This window comes from Seriola dumerili, unplaced genomic scaffold (assembly GCF_002260705.1).
Source record: "Seriola dumerili isolate Sdu_G_001 unplaced genomic scaffold, Sdu_1.0 BDQW01000003.1, whole genome shotgun sequence".
Taxonomy (NCBI): domain Eukaryota; kingdom Metazoa; phylum Chordata; class Actinopteri; order Carangiformes; family Carangidae; genus Seriola; species Seriola dumerili.
Window position 1 is genome coordinate 3941933 of NW_019174258.1, and position 18461 is coordinate 3960393.

The following is an 18461-nucleotide window of genomic DNA, read 5'->3' on the forward strand; positions in this document are numbered from 1 at the left end:
AGATGATTAATACTTCATGGAAACACATGACAGTCCTATCTGGTTGCACAAAGAAAAAACATAGTTTATAATCTTTCAAATTTACCAGTGGTAAAAAAAGAAGGGGGGTGAGTATTAGTATGTGTGTGTGTAGGAGCACTGTTTTTGGGGTTATAACCTGATCTCAATGAGGCTTTTACCTGGTTAAATGAAAAGAAGCGGAAATATAATGAGCCAATAATTCTTGGACACGCCCCCTAGCAGAGGAGGTTATAGGTATTGAAATCCATTTTGAGGTTCATCGGTCTAAAACAATTGTATTTCACGGAAGGCATCATTCATTAAAAAAAACAACTCTCAATAAACATAAAAACTGTTATAATGTAAATCTCCCCGTCCCTCCCATTTTCCCAGTTCATATCAGCCCATTGATCTCCCATCCATCCACCCATTCATCCGTCCTTCCATCCCTGCTTCACGCTTACAGGTGTGGTGACGAAGACAACGCGGAAGTGTGCTGTCAACAGCAGCGCAGTAAGCCGCGGAAGTTAACTGTCCCTCAGGCAGACACGATGTCCAACAACAACGAGATCCGATACTGTCACAGGTTTTCCTACATTTGTCTCAAGTTCCTCCTGTTCTCCTATGCCATCAGCTGGTGGGTGAGTACTGCCATGGTTATCTTTTGTTAAAGAGGAGCGTTCGCTTTGTTGGGACAGATCCCGGCTGGAGGAGGTGAGACAGACAGGGTGTGTGTGTTTCAGGGACAGCTTGTGCTGTTTAGCTCCATAGGGAAAATACGAGTAGACCTTGTTGTGGCAAGGGAAAGATCGTGCCAAGACTTGGTCTCCTTTTGAAATTACAGCTTTGAGTTTTGTGCTCCACAGCTTTGAAGCGACAGGTGTTGTACCTGTTGCTGTAATGTTATTTTGCAAGGTTGAATCATACAACATAACCGTCTGCCTGCTCCAAGGTAGCCACACCCTCCTCTGTGCACCTTTACCCTACTCTTATCTGACTTATATAGACACTGTGTAAGTACATAGAGAGAGGAGAGAAAAGATAAAAAGAAGAAAGAGGATCAACAGATTCAGGCTATAAGAAAAACCCCAAACTGTACCCGAGTCATGTGTGGGCCACCACCTGACAGACCAGCAAAGTGATTTCAGGAAATGAAAATGAAATAAAGGGACAGCATTTTACTGCTTGAAATGACAAAGTTGGTCAAGTAATGGTTCGTCCTTTTAGGCTACTTACAAATATAATTCTTCGTGTGTGGTAGCCTAGAGTTAGGTATTAGCATATCTTTGTAAAGTTTTCAAATATATTTCTGAGAATATACTTAATTTTTATACAGAAGTAGACAAACAACATTAACATACTAGAGTGGAAGTAGTGTGTAGTTGAGTGCAATTTAAACAAGGAAGGCAACACTAAAATTTAAATAGATAGGACTAAGTATAAATGCAAGACAAATACTATTGGCAGACAGCTCCTTGTCCCTGGTAATAAACAGTACATCCATCATTTGATAGACCTGCACTGTCGTCTTAGCTCATCCACTTGCTCTAGAATAGTTGAAGCCACAGTCTACAGGTGCTTGATGTAATTTTTAATGAAAATGAAAGAGCTGCCAAAAAAAGGCCCATCATCTGATTCGGGACTCATTGCTGTGTCTTTTAGATCAGACGAAATAGGAGTCTCTCACACACGTGAAATGATAATAATGCATGATTCAAGTGCCACTGTTTTGTAAATAAGTTACTGAAAGCCTGGCCTAATTGTTCAAACCATTAATTTCCACGTAATTGATTGTTTTGGGCCTTTATTATAGTAATTTTCTCTAAAGTTGTCAATAACTGCTTATAGAAATATACTGTATATGAACAGAGCAAGGTCACTAAGAATATGAATGGATCTGTTGATCAAACAGCTCAGGGAGGGTAACTGATGGCTTTGTGCTGCCTCCGCATGCCTAGATTACTCACAGGGACAGTGGGCAGATGTACAGGGACCGAGGACCATGAAAGGCCACAGAAGCCACAGTTAGGATAAATATGCTGTGTCTTTCTTCAAGGAGAAATTAGGAGTCTGTGTGACAGAAATACAAACACCTACACAGGAATAAGGGGCTACATTTTATCTCTAAGACAGTGTTTTCAGTCGAGATGACAAGTGAAGTCTTGGCAGAAGAGCACTTTTTGTCCTACCTATGTACTTCCTAGATGAATTGGGGAAAAAGGAAACTAAAAACATACATCATCTTAGCAGAAGACGTGATACCTAATAGGGTATAAACAGTATATTTGAGTCTATTGATTCTACGAATCATATTCAGCTGCAATGGACGGTTTGTCTGAGTCTTTGTCCAATGTGCTTAAATATGTTCTGAAGATGCAGTGATTTGTCAAAACAAGGATGGGAGGCCTTAATGATAATAATTTCACTTAATTTTTTTGCCTTGAAACAACTTTGATCTCACTAAAACAAGTTGTTCTGATGGCTTACATTATGTCAGTGTTTTTAAGAATAAAGATTTTGTGCAGCCTAGCCAAACCCCACAACCGCTCCCTCTCATAGACAACATGACAGATTGTATATTTGTGCAGACAGATGGCTGATTGAGACGACACTTGGTGCACGAAGAAAATCACTTTTTTCTGAAATGCTTATTTACAGAGAGAGAGAGAGAGAGAGAGAGGGATAGTGGCATAGTGGGATAGTGTGGCAGAGAGAGGTGAAGGAGTCGGTAATGGGTGTATTATGTAGAATGAATGCTGCCTTGATAGAAGGCGGTGAAACGGATTAAGAAGTTATATTTACTTTGCTGCGACAGCTTGTTGATTCAGTCGTATTAAAGAGGTATTCTAATAGCACACTGTTCCTGAGGAATGTGGTGCAGGATGATACTGTCGAGAACAAGGAGTTGTTTAGGTCATATTGTCACATCCTGTAGGAAAATGGTCGCACACTGAGCGCTAAAAGTGGTGTCGGTGTATTATAACGGGCCACAACAGAGATCCTGCCAAAACGTTTCATGAAGCAGGTGTGTGGGACTTATTTTTAGCTGGCTGCATGGTGCTCTCAGTGACACTTCCACATTTCTTGTCATGATGGAAACAACAAATGCTGATACAACTATGGACTATGATACAACAACAGGCAGAGTTATTGGCAGCATTGCAGAGAAGCATTGGCCAAGTATTCTGATGGTGATTTATTAGGAAGTTGCCCAAACAAATTTCCATGGCGCATTTTTGACCTCAGACCTTTGCTTTCTCATATCTTTACTGGTCTTTTAAACATTTAAAAGATTATTGAAGAATATTATTGGCTCAGCTGTCTCGTTTTCAGGTTTTTTTCAATGACTTGTTCTTCGCATTGACTCGGTGTCCCAGAGGACAGGATATCCGTGTAGTGGAGATCAGCTGCTGAGGCTGTCAACAGCCAAGCAAAGTAGCATACTTTGCAGGAACAATGCACAGGAGATGGTGAGTTATTTTGTGCTCACTGTGGAAAATGATTTGAGTCATGAAAGGACAATAGCTTAATGTGATCTAGCTTTATTGTGTGTGATCAAAGATGTTCCGGTTGACAAAGACTAAAACCAAAACCAAAACATGTGGGCGAGAATACTGCGGGCGTCTTACAGTCTTTGGAAGCCGCTCTGAGGTAAATTGTTATTCCACAACAGTAGAGACATAATGCAAACAGAGCATTTGCTAGGCAGAGGTTATTATTTTAATTACTGGGACGTCATTGGAGGTATGTAAAAGGATTTCTGTCAGTTGTCAGTTATGATTGTTAACTGTAATAATCTGTTTATTCTTGTCAGTTTAATGTCAGAGTAATTCTAAAACAACAGAAGTTGTTTTTTTTTGTTTTTTTTTAAGATAACGATCCTAACTGTGATCCCAGCTCTGAACGTCTTGTTCTCTTCACTCCAGTCTGCTGCATGAGGTTATCTGCCTTTCTTAACTTGTATTTACCCAGTGAAGGTTTATTTAACACTGGTTCATACAGATAACACACGGAAACACCTTCACACTTTGGGACTTACCAGCTTAATGTCACTCTTTGACTTTTGACCACTGAATTTATGAATTGTTTTTTTAGACGTCTGTCTGCAGCTTATCCTGGTTTCAAAGCTACATTTGAGTTTCAGCCTTTGAGTTATGCCCCCATAGAGCAGTTAGTCAAGTGCACTGATAGGACCATGAGGTTGTTTTAGCAGAGTGTAATAGATTTTATAATCCAACTTAACCTTGGACTAATGCCCTGATATTTTCACTAAGTCATCTGCTGCTAAGTGCATGAGGATAAACACAGTACTGCCTGTGCTATTATATTATCACAGCTATTTTAGTTAAGATTTGTTTGCATGAACCATGAGTGATTCACAAACCATCAAGACTCTTTGTACAGATATATCACTCCTGAATGTTGACATTTTATTGTTGGCAGAAATTTAAAGTTGCTCTGTTTAAAATGCTGTCAGCTGAATGGAAGTGAGTTTCAGGGTGGGTGGGTGACCAGCCAGCAGCAAAATACCATAACAGACAGCAAGCAGGGACATGTAAGGAGAAGACATCACGGTGGAGTATAAACAGTGCTCGGACCTTCAGAACACAGCGATGAGTACTAATTTTCTTTCCTTCCCTCCTTCCTTTGCTTCCTCCTCTTCTCTGACATGTTGTCCATCTTAATTTGGAAAGGCTGAAGATAGATTGTGGGGAGGCTGACAGCAATTAGCAAAAAATGTGTCAAAGAATGAGCAGTATTCAGTAGCAACATGCTGTGAGTGTACGTGCATGTGTATGTGCATGTGTGCGTGCGTGTGTGTGCGTGTGTGTTTTGAGACTCTGAATCAAAAAGGTTGCCCCCACCTTTTAACAGTTTTTCTGTTGACTGACTGCTGGTGTGGGGTAATAACCATCTCAGCAAGTGTGTAGTGTGAAGACAAACAAAAATGTAATCAACTGTAAAACCACTGAAAATTGTTTAAAATGGTTCAATAGCTGTGTCTCGTGAAATTGGCTGGCCTGTGCTACAAAAACAAACCTGAAGTTTTAAAAAGTCTTTTTTTTTTTTTTTTTTTTTTAAATACAGGGTGTCTTCCTCTGGTTCCTTGTGCAGCAGAAGCTCCAGTTTTAGTGAAAAACTGTATTGTGTTTATTGTGTTTGGCAGCCTACAGGTAAATGTAAAATGTACATGTGCTGCAGAACATTGCAAGGACGCACACTCACTTGACCCTTACATAAAGGTTGGGTACATACATAAAGGACAACAAAATAATTGATGTCACTATAAATGGGTCATTGGTATTTGGCCAGTTACTACATCAGTGGCCTGCTCACATTACAGATCTGCATGTGCCCTTGTGCAATTTGCCAGTAATTGAATCTATGCAAGTTGCCTTCTTAATTTTAGATTTGCTCGTAGCACATTGTAGCTCTCTAGTCTGTGTCACGATCAACAATAACAGTAGTAACGACTAGTACAATGAAGTTGTATGTAAATGTATTCTTGCATTTTAGCATATTACTGCTGGCTTATATATTTTTGTTGCCGGTAACTGCATTGTTTCAGTGGACACTTTCATCAGTGATCAATTGAGCTTCAAAGTGATTGAGCTGTGTCTGTGTCTTAATTATTATTATTATTATTATTTAACAGGGACAGATTCAATATTCATATATAGACAAACTGAAAACAGCTATCCAGTGCAAGTATCATAGTGTTTATTGTGGATGCTAATTTACAACACATTTAGTAGTAACTCAGCTACAGAAAATCAGAGTAAATCATGAGTTAAGTCTGTTCCTTGGTGGATTCCTGTTTCAGTTTAGTAAAAAAACAGACTTGATGTTATCAGTCTCTACACACTGTTCATGACCTTTTAAATAAGAGTCAAACCATGACCGTGACCGTTATGACAAATTGCACATTGAGAGTTTTGTGTTGTGATTTATGGTATGAAATGCCTCTTTTTAAATCCATGAACACTGCACCTAACTACATTTCCTTTATCAAGTCACTGTCTTATATTTTCTAATAGTAAACAAGTGGCCGACTCTGTGGAATGGTTATGTCTGAGGCTCAAATGTAAAGGGTGCAAATTATGGTTTGTCTTCAAGTAATGGAGCAGTTGTTCTGAGACAGTCTTCTCCAGACAGGACTGGAAGAAGACTAATTGGTCTGTAGTTGCTAATCTCTTCAGCGTCCCCGGATTTTAAAATGGGCATTACCAAAGCATTTTTTCATCCATGCGGGAATAGCCCCGTTTTGATGGAAACATTAATAAGATGAATAAAAGGCTGAACCAGAATGCTGAAGAAACACAGTATCTAGGTTATGTAGGCCTTTATCCTTTGAGGATGTGGTGTTTAGATCGTTAAGATTTCCAGACAACTGATGGGTCAACTTCCCCAATCGCAAGTGATATGAGGGGAGTTTTCTTAGACAGACTGAATGAAGAAATCATTAAATCTGTTAGCAACTTGTACATGATAAAAGATGATGTCTTCCCCATTTGTAAATTCATGTTTGTGGGTAACACTGGCCTTCAGTTTTATCAAACTATTTAGTTGTTTCCAGATTATATTACCTTTTCCTTTAGTCTCTGATAGGACTTGAATATAATTTTTTGCTTTTTAAAATGTGTGGTTCATTTACTACCTGATTTCCCAGTCCTGGAAATAATTGCAATTTTTTGAGAGTTTATTTTCTACTGGTGTAGAGGTGAGTTGAATTCCACTCACATCCTTTGTAGCATCAAAATGTCATATCTCAGAAACTTAGCATAAACAACCAAAACCATCTTCATGTCTCGATAATGTTATAGCTAAAAACAAAAACAACTTGATTCTCTTTAATTATTATGTTTACAAGAAGGTTTGTTATAAGTTAATTAAATTGACCTTTTAAGGAAGCATCAATTTAACAGCTTTAATTTCTACTTAAATGAGCATTGATTTGATATATTCTTCACTTAGTAGCTAGTGCTGTATAGCTGCTTGAAGTGGAGGGATTCTTCCAGTCTTTAGTTGCGGCCTTAAACTGAATGTCTCACCGTGCAGCCCAGACCTCTTAAGGACCCTTGGAGGAGTCTCTTGTGACTGACCTGTTTACATATGTTTGAGAAGAGAGCCTGCAATTAGTATCCATTAATGGCTGTACCGTACTGGTTGAGACCACTTCTATTTCTGTCGTACAAACACAAACCAGGCAGTTGATTGGTGCACGCTACTATTTGAACACTAGAAAAGCCATGCGACAAATTATATTTGGCCCCTTTAATTGGAGGCTTGTCAGATCCTCTAAATTGTTGAAATGAAAAAATGTGATGCCATTTGAACAGAAGAAAAGACATTTCAGTGGTGATGTTGATAAATTGATTTTCAGAAGACTGATGTAGTGGGTGTATGATGGCGCCTTGTTCTCATGGTGTACACAAAGCGCCAGCCAGTGACCCTTTTAAGTTTCTGAGTTACAGAGATATTATTTTAGTGTCTGAGTCGGTGGCCTCACAGGAGGAAAGTCCTGAGCCAAGTCAGTAATTCTGTGATACACTGAGTCTCTGTACCCACCTTTTAGAAACCTGATCAATGAAGGTCTGTATAGAAGAATACATGGTTAGATGCATGAAAACCGAACACTGAAGGACTGAAAAAGAAATAATCACAAAGACAGTGATAGAGAGAAGTGTGTATGTGTGTTTCTTTTCACAGTCTAGACAGATTATCTGCTTCACAGCATTGACAGTTCTTCAAAATTCTAAAGTCAGGCCTGAATTAATTATTGAATTATGGTGGAGTAACTGAGTGAGAGAAGGACACCGAAACTGATGTGTGTGTGTGTGTGTGTGTGTGTGTGTGTGTGTGCGTGTGCGTGTGTGCGCGCGCGCGCGTGTACTTTAGACATCATTGTTCCCAGTAGATTCACTGTATCCCCAACTGAAGAGCCTCAGAGAACCTAATTAAAGAAAGCTGTCATTTACAATAACAGCAGTGAATTGTCTGTTACTGCAGTCCACTCCAGTCTGATGAAAATGCAGGTTATAATTAGTATAATTCCCTTGAAGCACAGGCAGACACAAGTTGCTTTCTTGCTACTGATAGAGTATATCTCTCACCAAATGTACCGTGAAAACACACAGTATAATCATATTAGCTCAACATAAACATTAGCAAGCGCAGCGTGTGGCTTTTGGAATGACAGTTTAACAAAGTAAAATAAAGACAATCAAAACAAATACCTCGTTGGCTGCATGCTACAACAGAGGGAGTAGGCCTTGAGTCTTGTCCATGCTTGCTGCTTGTATCAACCTTGTTGCATGTTGTGCAGTGGCTTTATTTTGGTTTTATAAAACATTACAATAATGGAATTAATAATAAAACTGGCACAACTGCCAGTGAGTAATGACATATTGTCACCTATACAGGATTCTTCACATGACACTTAAATAATTGCATTATTTATTCCAGTAAGGCAACAAGATAAACATGTTTTCCAGTATTCGACATCTCTTGTTCATTATATATATTACTCATAATATGTGCAGTAGCCATATAAGTATTTACATAAGTACTACATGATTGTTCTGTGTTAGTTATTTAAGTTTGCTGGGTAGAATCAGTAAGGGATGTGAAAATTATTCTAATTGAAGAAGCTGATTTAATACTGGATTTAGATTTGACCAAACCCCAACACTTGTTTATAGAACCTGCCTCTGTCATTGTATCTTGCAACCTGGTGACACCATGACTGTCCTCCGCCAATGCTTCTTTATTCATAATCTGTTTTTCATTTGTCTATACTGTATATGTGTGGAGACAATTTTGAGCCTTTGTCTTTGGCCCACCACATGCTTTCTTCTTTTAGTCATATTTAAAGCTACTGAAATTATATGAATTCAGAAATACTACCTGTTTCCACTTATGTTCAAGCTGATGACTGACCCATGCTATCTACTTCACCTTTGTGTTTCCAGTTAATTGGTGGATTTATCCTGGCTATTGGCATATATGCTGAGGTGGAGAGACAACGCTACAAGACACTGGAGGGGGTGTTTTTGGCCCCAGCTATAATCCTGATCCTCCTGGGAATCATCATGTTTATTGTTTCATTCATCGGAGTCTTGGCTTCACTCAGGGATAATCTAACTCTCTTGAAAGTGGTGAGTGTTGTCCTTACAGCCAAAAAATGTATTTTTTAAACAATAAAGTACCTGCTAGGATCCTTAGTCTGTAAATGTTCTATTTATTCTTTGTTTCTGTTTTGTTTTTTATAGTGGCACACCATAAGGGCAGTACTTTCACTGTGTATTCATTGTGTGATTTCTGGTCTTAAAGCTGCTTTACTTATAAACCAGTGTGTTGACTTTCACCTTTATTTGTACCCATGAGTCAGTTTGAAAAAACTATAAAACCTGCAAAAAATATAGATAAACATACACTCGGAAAGCACTTTATTAGAAACATGCTGTACTAATACTCAGTAGGGTCTCCATTCGCTCTCAAGCTGCCTCAGTTCTTTGTGGCATTGATTCCACAAGATGCTGGAGACATTCCTTTGAGATTCTGGTCCATCTTCATTTCTGCAGATTTTTCATTTTCACATTCCTGCTGCCAAACTCCTGTTCTATCACGTCCCAAAGGTTTTCTACTGGATTCAGATCTGGTGACTGGGGGAGGCCACTGCAGTACAGTGAACTCATTGTCATGTTCATGAAACCAGTTTGAAACTTGCTTTGTGACATGTTGCATTATCATGCTGAAAACAGTGACTAGAAGATGGTTAAATTGTGGTCATAAAGGGATGCACATGGTCAGCAACAATACTCAGATCGACTGTTAAACCATTCAAACCATGATTGATTGGAATTAAAGGGCCCAAAGTGCGCCAAGAAAACAATCCTCTCACCAGTATACCACCACTGATGCTATCCTGTCGATGCTAAATTCTGACCCTACCATCTGCAGCCTCAGCAGAAATCCAGATTCATCACACCAGGCTACGTTTTTCCCTGTCTTCAACTGTCCAGTTTTGTTGAGCCTGTGCTCACTGCAGCATCAGATCTCTGTTCTTGGCTGACAATGAGTGGAACCTGACGTGGTCCAAGGTTCAAGGTTCAACGTGTTGTGCATTCTGAGATGTTTTCCTGCTCACCACGTTTGTAAACAGTGGTTATCTGAGTTATAACCTTTCTTTCCATCCACAGAACTGCTGCTCACCAAATGTTTTTTGTTCTTCGCACTATTCTGAGTAATAACGCTAGAGACTGTTATGTGTGAAAATTCCAGGTTATCATCAGTTTCAGAAATACTCAAACCAGCCTGTCTGGCATCAACAATCACGCCACAGTAGAAAGTCACTGAGATCACATTTTTTCCGCATTCTGATGTTTGATGTGAACATTAAGTGAAGCTCCTGATCTGAATCTGTATGATTTTATGCACTGCACTCCTTGCACAAAGCACACTGGCCAACAAGCAGGTGTACACGTGTTCCCATTAAAATTCTTGGTGGGTGTATAGTTGCAGTATAACATAGTGCTTATTTAAAATTGTGTCCCATAATAACTTAGTTAGTATCAATGGCCAGTTCTTCAGATGTTGCTTCATTGTAAGGCAACTCCAAAAAAACATTCTTATAAAGATAAAGATAAATATGTAAGTATATAATGCCTCCTCTCTCTGTTGTCTGATTGATTACAGTTCATGTACACCCTGGCAGCGTGTCTGTTCCTGGAGCTGCTGGGGGGAATCTTGGCGCTGGTGTTCCGCAACCAGGTGAGCTGTCCGAGGTACTGATCAATAATCTGCTAGACTCTCCCACCTCAGAGCATTTGTCAGTGAGGTTCTGAGTCAGGTTAGTTTTATTTATATGGCTTAATATCACAAATAACAAATTTGCCTCAAGGGGCTTTACAATCTCTACAGCTTAAGAGACCCTCTATACTTCAGCCAAGCAACTTCCAGGTGCCGCTCCACCATGAAGACCTGGAAAGAGGACAGATATGCTGTATCCATAATGTACCTCTTACAGTGGAGGAACGAGAACAAACAAAGCTTTATACATCAGTAAACTGATATGGACCGGCCATTACATAAAAACAATAGCATGATTGAGTGGGAAGTTAAAGAAAATATTAATGTCATTATGGTTCTCATTTTTCAAAACTGATAGTCACCAAGTGGCGTATTGTAGACAAATAATGAGCCAAACCATGCAAGTGGTATAATATCCAGAGGCTTCACTGACATCACACTCAAACCTTATTTGCTCATATTTCTCGTCAGGAAATCTACTGCGACAGTATAACCAGAATTAATCTGTTCAAAAAGAAGATAGGATTATTATTTGTGTGATATCAGTGTGTTGATGTCATGTTCTGCTTCCCTGACCCTTCTTTGTGTTGCTGTATCAATCTTTCTTTTGTCTGTCTCTCTCAGTTTTAATACATCGTTCCTAATCCTTCTCTCGTATCCTTTCTTTGTTTCTCCTTTTGTCTCGCGCTTCAGTTTTTTTATCTCATTTCCCTCCTTGCAATAAAATCCAGTTACGTTCCTGTGCATGCTAACACAGTGTGATCACTTGTTTTTATTTCGTCGTGACTCAGCAAGTGGCTTCTGTTTGCGATCATGAACAGTACTTTTTGTGAAAAAAGAAGACTGAAGGAAAGACCTTAATGTGACATGTAAAGACTGGACATTATTAATTGGATATTTTCATTGTTTGAAATTACTCAATTGAATATAGTAACCATTGTGGTTGTTCAGTGATGCACTGCAGGAGGATGATTCAAAATGCAGTGTTTTCTCTGCCACTGAGGCAACCAGCCATGGAGTCTAGACCACCTCCCAGTGAATCCCCATCGCACAACATGACTTGAACCTCTCATTTGCTACTAGTGCTATAATGAACTTGTATCTGATTAATCTGCCATCAATGTGCACCAAACAATTCTAGCTATTGCCTCAGATTAAAAGCCCTTCATGGTAGGAACTTGAAGGCAGTTGCAGAGAGTGAATCCTAATCATGAAGTTTAGTGACGGCGTTAAGTCTCTGGTCATCAAAAGCATCGAGATATTTTTCTGTGTTTTTTTTTTTTTTTTTCATAGAGGATCAGTTTAAATATTGAAAGGCAGGAATGGTTTCAGAAACAGAAAGCTGTAGGATGCAGAGCTGCAGGAGGCAGGAGCTTGTTTCAGTTTAGGTGAACCTCCACCGGATCCTCAAAGTAAACAACAGGGTAACCATGCTGAGATGATTGGAAACCCACAGTGTCCACAGCAGAGGCTCAGACCATGTTTACTCATGGTACAAAAATTCAACGCATCATTGGTGAATGTTATGAAAATTAATTTATAGCAAATACAGTCTTAACACTCCCACCTTTGTTGATTTAAATTTGAATGTAAAGGAAACAACAGTGTTCTGTGCTTTAACTCACTGTTTTATACTTACAATACATACACATACAATATATACAATTCTGACCAAAACTATTAGATCATTTTTATACCGTATAATATGTTTATTATATATAGCGAACAACATTACGAATTAACTGTTGGCACAGTGGAAAAATACTAACTGTGCTTACTGTATGCTAATGAGAATGCGCTATATGAATAAAACTGCCTTGCTTTTGCCTTTAGTGGCCAAAACATACATAGCGGCCAAACCGGTGTAAACCCAATGCAAAGTAGACTGTTAGAGTGGAATTAGGAAATAGTTTCTTGTCATAACTCTCTTACTCACACCTGCATGACATGGCTTTAAATTTACATCCAGACTAGGAGGAGAGCTGCTGTTGCTGTAGGAATTACTACAGTGTGCTGAATAACACTGAAAATGAAAAACATGTTGAAATTCGTGGTTAAAATCAAAATTATGAATGAATTTGTTGGGTCAAAAATCACTCCTTGAGAACTGAGGTTTTATGTAACAGATATTGGTGGAGGATTACAGCTAATGTGCCTGGGATTCCCAGAGGCAAAGTGGTATGATACCGACAGTCCTCTACTGAGATATTCATTGCATCAGTTTTCTTGATAAAACGCTCTCTCATTCATGAATGTTTTAATGTGGCTCTGTGGGGACCAGCTTGAGTTTCTGGGTTTGTGTCTTTTTAATGCTCTTCAATCATCTCATTTACATGACTGTGACATTAAACATAATAATGGCCTGTTGTCGATTAACTTTTTTAACAGTGCCATGTAATGCATTTTAATATTTGTCTCTGTTTGACAAAAGAAAAGCTAAATTATCCACAATGTGTTTTTCATTCCAGGTTATTAATGGCAGTTTTTTTTTAAATACAATAAAGTCTCAGCTACTGATGTCATTTTTTATTTTATTTTACTTATCTCATTTACATTGAGATTTAAATAATATAGCAGTGAATGAGAAATGTGTGCATATTAATAATATTTCAGTTGTATAAGTAGATTTTTATAAAGATGGATTTTTCTTTGCTATCTCATTTCCAGTAACACCATGTTTAAGATGATAATGCCATGTGAGCTAATAGTGAGCTCTTTAATAATGGTCCAGTTTCATCTTTCTCACAGGGAAATGCCTCAGTAGATGAACTCCAAGTCTATAAATCTGCTCATTGTAATGTGGTTTAAATGTGGCTGCCTTGCCCCTATAGATTCACTGTGAAGACGTGATATATTCTGAGAAGGAAAGAAAGAAATTAAATGAAAAGCTCAGTCCCTTAAATCTCTGACTCTCATGAGGGAAGCAGTCTCAATTCATTATTATTAGTGGGAACAAGAATGAGGGAAAAAAAAGCCCAAAGCCTAAACTATAAATAAAACTAATACATTAGAAACAGAGTGCAGTGAAGTGAAATTAGTGGAATAAATGAACGGCTCACTTAATGAAAACATTCAATGAAAACCTCTCCATGAGTGTATACTTAGCGGAGTTCCAAGTTTCAAATATTTATTCTCAGTCTGTGGATAGATTGATACATTAACCTAATGTGACCCTGCTGCACCAGATTGTGACTGACAGATGTGAGCTGTCAGACTGTCATATTTTAATATTCCAGTTCATTGGATCAGTCACCTTGACTAATTACAGCATTTCCTCTCCAGAGCGGAGCTGCCTGTCTGACACATTAATGGTAGATCAGCTGTGTCGCTGACAAAAGGAACATGGTCACATGACAGCCCTCCATTATCATTAACGCACCCAAAACTGTTTATTTTCCCCCTTATAGACGCTGGAATTACTGAACAAGAACATCCGAAGGGGCATAGTGAACTACTATGATGACCTGGACTTCAAAAATATCATGGACTTTGTTCAGAGGAAGGTAAGGTTATGTCACTCACACAGAGGAACATTCCTGTCCACAAAAGACTCAACACAAAGGTGTGTTTTAGCTTTATAAATGTGCTATAATGCAAATGCAGTGCAGACAGTACAGACAGCTGATTTAAGGTCTGTGTGAGTAGAAAGAACGAGTGAACTAAGATGATCACAGCAAGTCGTGTCCAAAATAATGAGAGAACTGTGCCGAGCCATCACTGTGCACCTGCTCCCGGAGTACATCAAACAGCCACAAACACAGCCTAAAGCTGAAGCTCTCATTACCAACTTTTGTCAAACACATGGGGATGCTGGGTCTGGGGGCAGGAGAACGATCACTCATTGAAATTCACAAGCAGCCTGAACAAACTCTCTCATTAACAGAAGAGAAAAGAAAAATGCTCCTTCAGTCTGCAGGCTTCACACCTTGTATTATAAGGGAATATGTGGGTAACCAGCGCAACAGTCACCAGCGGAGCGAGATTGTGACTTTATTAAATGATATTCAAGATGCTTGAAGGCTCAGAAGTAGTTACTTAGCTGGTTGTGTGGCAGCTAATTTGGTGGTTAAGCAAATGGAAGCTTAAGCACCTGCTGGGGACCTGGTCAGCGTTTAAATACTTGAATCCAAAAGTCTTAACTTTCTCACATTTGTAGATTGGCAGACTCGTCAGGTGCCTTCCCATAATGTCCAGTGTGCTAAGGCGATTTAATTCCACCATTCATATTGGTTATTTACTATGACCAATGGGCCTACAAGAACACAGTATTGTTTCTGTCAAAGTTGGGGCTGTTATGGTCATTTCACATGAAAGATTTCTGTATTTGTGGAGGTTTTTTCTCACTGGTTTGTAGAACTATGTTCAACATTTAAATCTAAATGTGATGACAGTTATAGAGTTGTGAGTCAGATCTGATCAAACCACACTGACACACTTCTGAAGAGTTTTATTTTAGCATTAAACTCTTACTTAAAGTGACTATAATCAGTATTTTATAATAACAATGTGTCAACATGAAAACAATGTGACAATGTGAAAATTGAAGAACCGACACAATTATAACCACAATCTGCAGCTCCTCTTGTCCTTTATACTGAGTTTAAGCTTATTGTTTGTCCGTCTGGCCCACGACTTTCAGCCGTTTTCACTGAAGAAGATCTAAAAACCCACTGTACACAAACCGCTCGGCACCTAACAGCAGACACACAATGTTGGCGACTAACTGGTGAACACAGTGGAGCATCTAGCAGCTAAAGACACAGATATTTCCTTCAGGATGGAGGAGGAGACCAAAAAAAGAGCTAGAAGAGAGTGAATATTGTGCTAAAATTCTCCACGTTGCCAACCACAATGACTCCATGATGATAATGTTGATTAGGCAACTGTTTGCTAACAGGTTCTACATATAATGTGATATCATGCCAATGATGTGTTCAGAGCTTGTTTTCACCGCGCTAAGGGCATTTATTGCAAGATTAAGACATTCATGAATGTCTCAGTTGATTAAGAGACTCTGTGCCAGTCGTATCAGTGCTGCCAGGAATAGTTGTTGTTGCTGGAGAGACTTCAGAGCATGACGGCTGTGTAGTTCAAAGTTTCGGTCAAAATATGACTTTGGCATTTTAAATTTTGACACGACTCCACAGCGTCGGTTAACCTCGGTTGTTCACTTCAAAAACTGTTCCACTTCATTATCAGTCCAAATAAACGGAGGCCAGCTTCCTTTGGCGGCAGATTTTTCATGTTTATCCTGTGATGTGCTCTTTGAAGAGCTTAACTTACCTGTGCTGTGATCTGCTCGCTCTGTTAACAACAAACAGCGCTTCAGTAATGGTAGAGAACCATTTGGCAGCAGTGGTGTAAAGCTATTTCTGTATTTTTCCTGTCATGGTGTAAAGCTGATGGTGTGCTCAAATGTCCTGCAGCAGGAGAGATTTAAGTGTTTTCCCGGAGGACTTGGACAATCAGAAAACCTTTGTGCGGACTGGGGCCGTTTCCACAACCAAATGGGGGTTGTGGATTTATTTGTGACGACAATGGTCTGAATTCTGCCTTGCTTGTGTGTTTGTGTTGAGTAAAACAGACAATGGTGATCATAGACTACGATGGTGACACATCAGTTACTACTGTTGCGCTGAAAATCCCTTTGTTGTGTGTGGGTTGGTGACTGCATAGATATTTCGGGTGTGTTTGTGTGTGAGCAGTCAGAGTGAGCCTGCACTTTTTGTTTTGTTTTTGCCCTGTTCTTTTTAAGAGGTAGATCATATTCCCTGACCAAGTACTTTTGTTTTAATGTTTTATTGTATTGTTATTCTGTGTTCCTGTCAGTTATTGACAGCCTTATTTCCAGGCAGTAGAACATTTTCTAGTGCTTGGAATTTCAGTTTAGGAATGACAACTATGATTTGAACAGGTCACATGAGTCTTTCCTGGAAAATACCAAGTTCAGTGAAAACTAAAAATATAATTTCAAATCATATCCTATCATCAGGGGTGAGATGTTTTTGTACAGCTGCTGTTGTTTTATCCATCAGATTTCCTGCCAGATATTTCAGTGTTTGAATCAGACTTGTCACTGTTATCTCATGTGTTCAGACCAGGTTTGGCTTTAGATGTGTTCAGATAACATTTCATATGAATGAGTGTAGAGCTGAAATGATTAATTGATTTGCTGATAGTTAATCTGATAATCAGTATGTTGTCATTTTTTTCAAGCAAAAATGTTGAACATCCTCAGGTTCCAGCTTTTCGTTTGTGAGGATTTGGTGCTCGTCTTTGTCTTCAGTGATTGTAAGTTGGACTGTTTTGGACTGTTGGTTTGATGACATCACTTTGGGCCTCAGAAACGCGTGATGGTTACTGATCCCTTTAACCCAGTGTGTCCTGTGACAACCCCCACCTGTGAGCTCTTTGGACAGGACGTGTAGCCCTAAATTGTATCAGGTCTGCAACAACGGGAAATGAGAAAAATCTCATCTTGGATCCAACACACAAATCTATAGATTAGTGGCAGGTCATGTCATATCCTGAGATGAGTTAATTTATAGATGGCCTTTCTATATCCACTGCGCCTCGCTATTCTAATGGAAATGTGACATTTGTTTCACCAGAAATGGCCGTCTGTATCTTCAACACGGGGGGAGGCAGTGACTGCCCTTTTTCCCCACATAATTACATTATAATTAATCATAACACTAATCTTAATGTTGAGTACTGCAATGTTTTATTGCAATAAGCTGCCATTTTTCATTTTTCTCATTAGAGAAAACCTTAGCAACTCCAGACGCCCGTCCACCATGCAGCTCAAATAGTTCAGACCATTTTTTATTCACTATTTATATTGGAGTCACAGCTATGAGCGTTCTCACAGCTGCCGCAGTAGGATTTTGTGGTTCATATCAAGAAGTCTTACAGCACCACAAACAACAGAGCTATTCAGTCATTCAGACAGACACTGACTTCATTTCCCCAGTGGTATGTGGTTGTTTGACATAAAAGTGATCATGCATATTTATAAGTTCATTTTTGATTCATCACAGGCAGCATTACTGGCATTTTGGCGAAGCAAGCCAAAGCAATTTTATTTACAAAACACACTTTAAACTGTACCATGTAAATTTTAATATTTGAACTCGGTGTCCTTTTACATACATACACGTGTGTGTGTGTGTGTGTGTGTGTGTGTGTGTGTGTGTGTGTGTGTTTGTGAAAGAAAACATAACATCAAAACACATTAGTAAACCTTACACACATGCACACAAACACACACACAGACTCATCGTATCTTAGTCTTGGTGGTCAAGTCAAGTCAATTTTTATTTGTATAGCGCCAATTCACAACAGAAGTTATCGCAAGGTACTTTCCGAATAGAGCAGGTCTAGTCCTTATATAATATTATTTACAGAGATCCAACAATTCCCACCAACTGCAAGCGCTTGGCAACAGTGGCGAGGAAAAAACTTCCTTTTAAGAGGCAGAAACCTTGAGCAGAATTGGACTCCTGGTGGGTGGCCATCTGCCTCTACCGGTTGGGTCTTCTGTCACTCTCCAACATGATTCATAAAAGCCTGACATCTAACTATCAATGCTGAGAAGCAGATAGTCCATCTACACTGCGTACACAACAAACTTATGCAGTTATAAAACC

At 39.1% G+C, this 18461-nt stretch overlaps 1 protein-coding gene across 1 annotated transcript in view; it reads left to right on the forward strand.

The window, feature by feature from the left end:
• Nucleotides 1-476: 476 nt before the first annotated feature.
• tspan15 (tetraspanin 15) overlaps nucleotides 477-18461 on the forward strand; it is a 31404-nt gene continuing 13419 nt past the window's right edge. The window contains exons 1-4 of the mRNA XM_022746000.1: nucleotides 477-641; nucleotides 8973-9158; nucleotides 10699-10773; nucleotides 14220-14315. Of these exons, the coding sequence (XP_022601721.1) occupies nucleotides 552-641; nucleotides 8973-9158; nucleotides 10699-10773; nucleotides 14220-14315 (447 nt within the window). The 5' untranslated portion in view covers nucleotides 477-551. The remainder of the gene's footprint in view (nucleotides 642-8972; nucleotides 9159-10698; nucleotides 10774-14219; nucleotides 14316-18461) is intronic.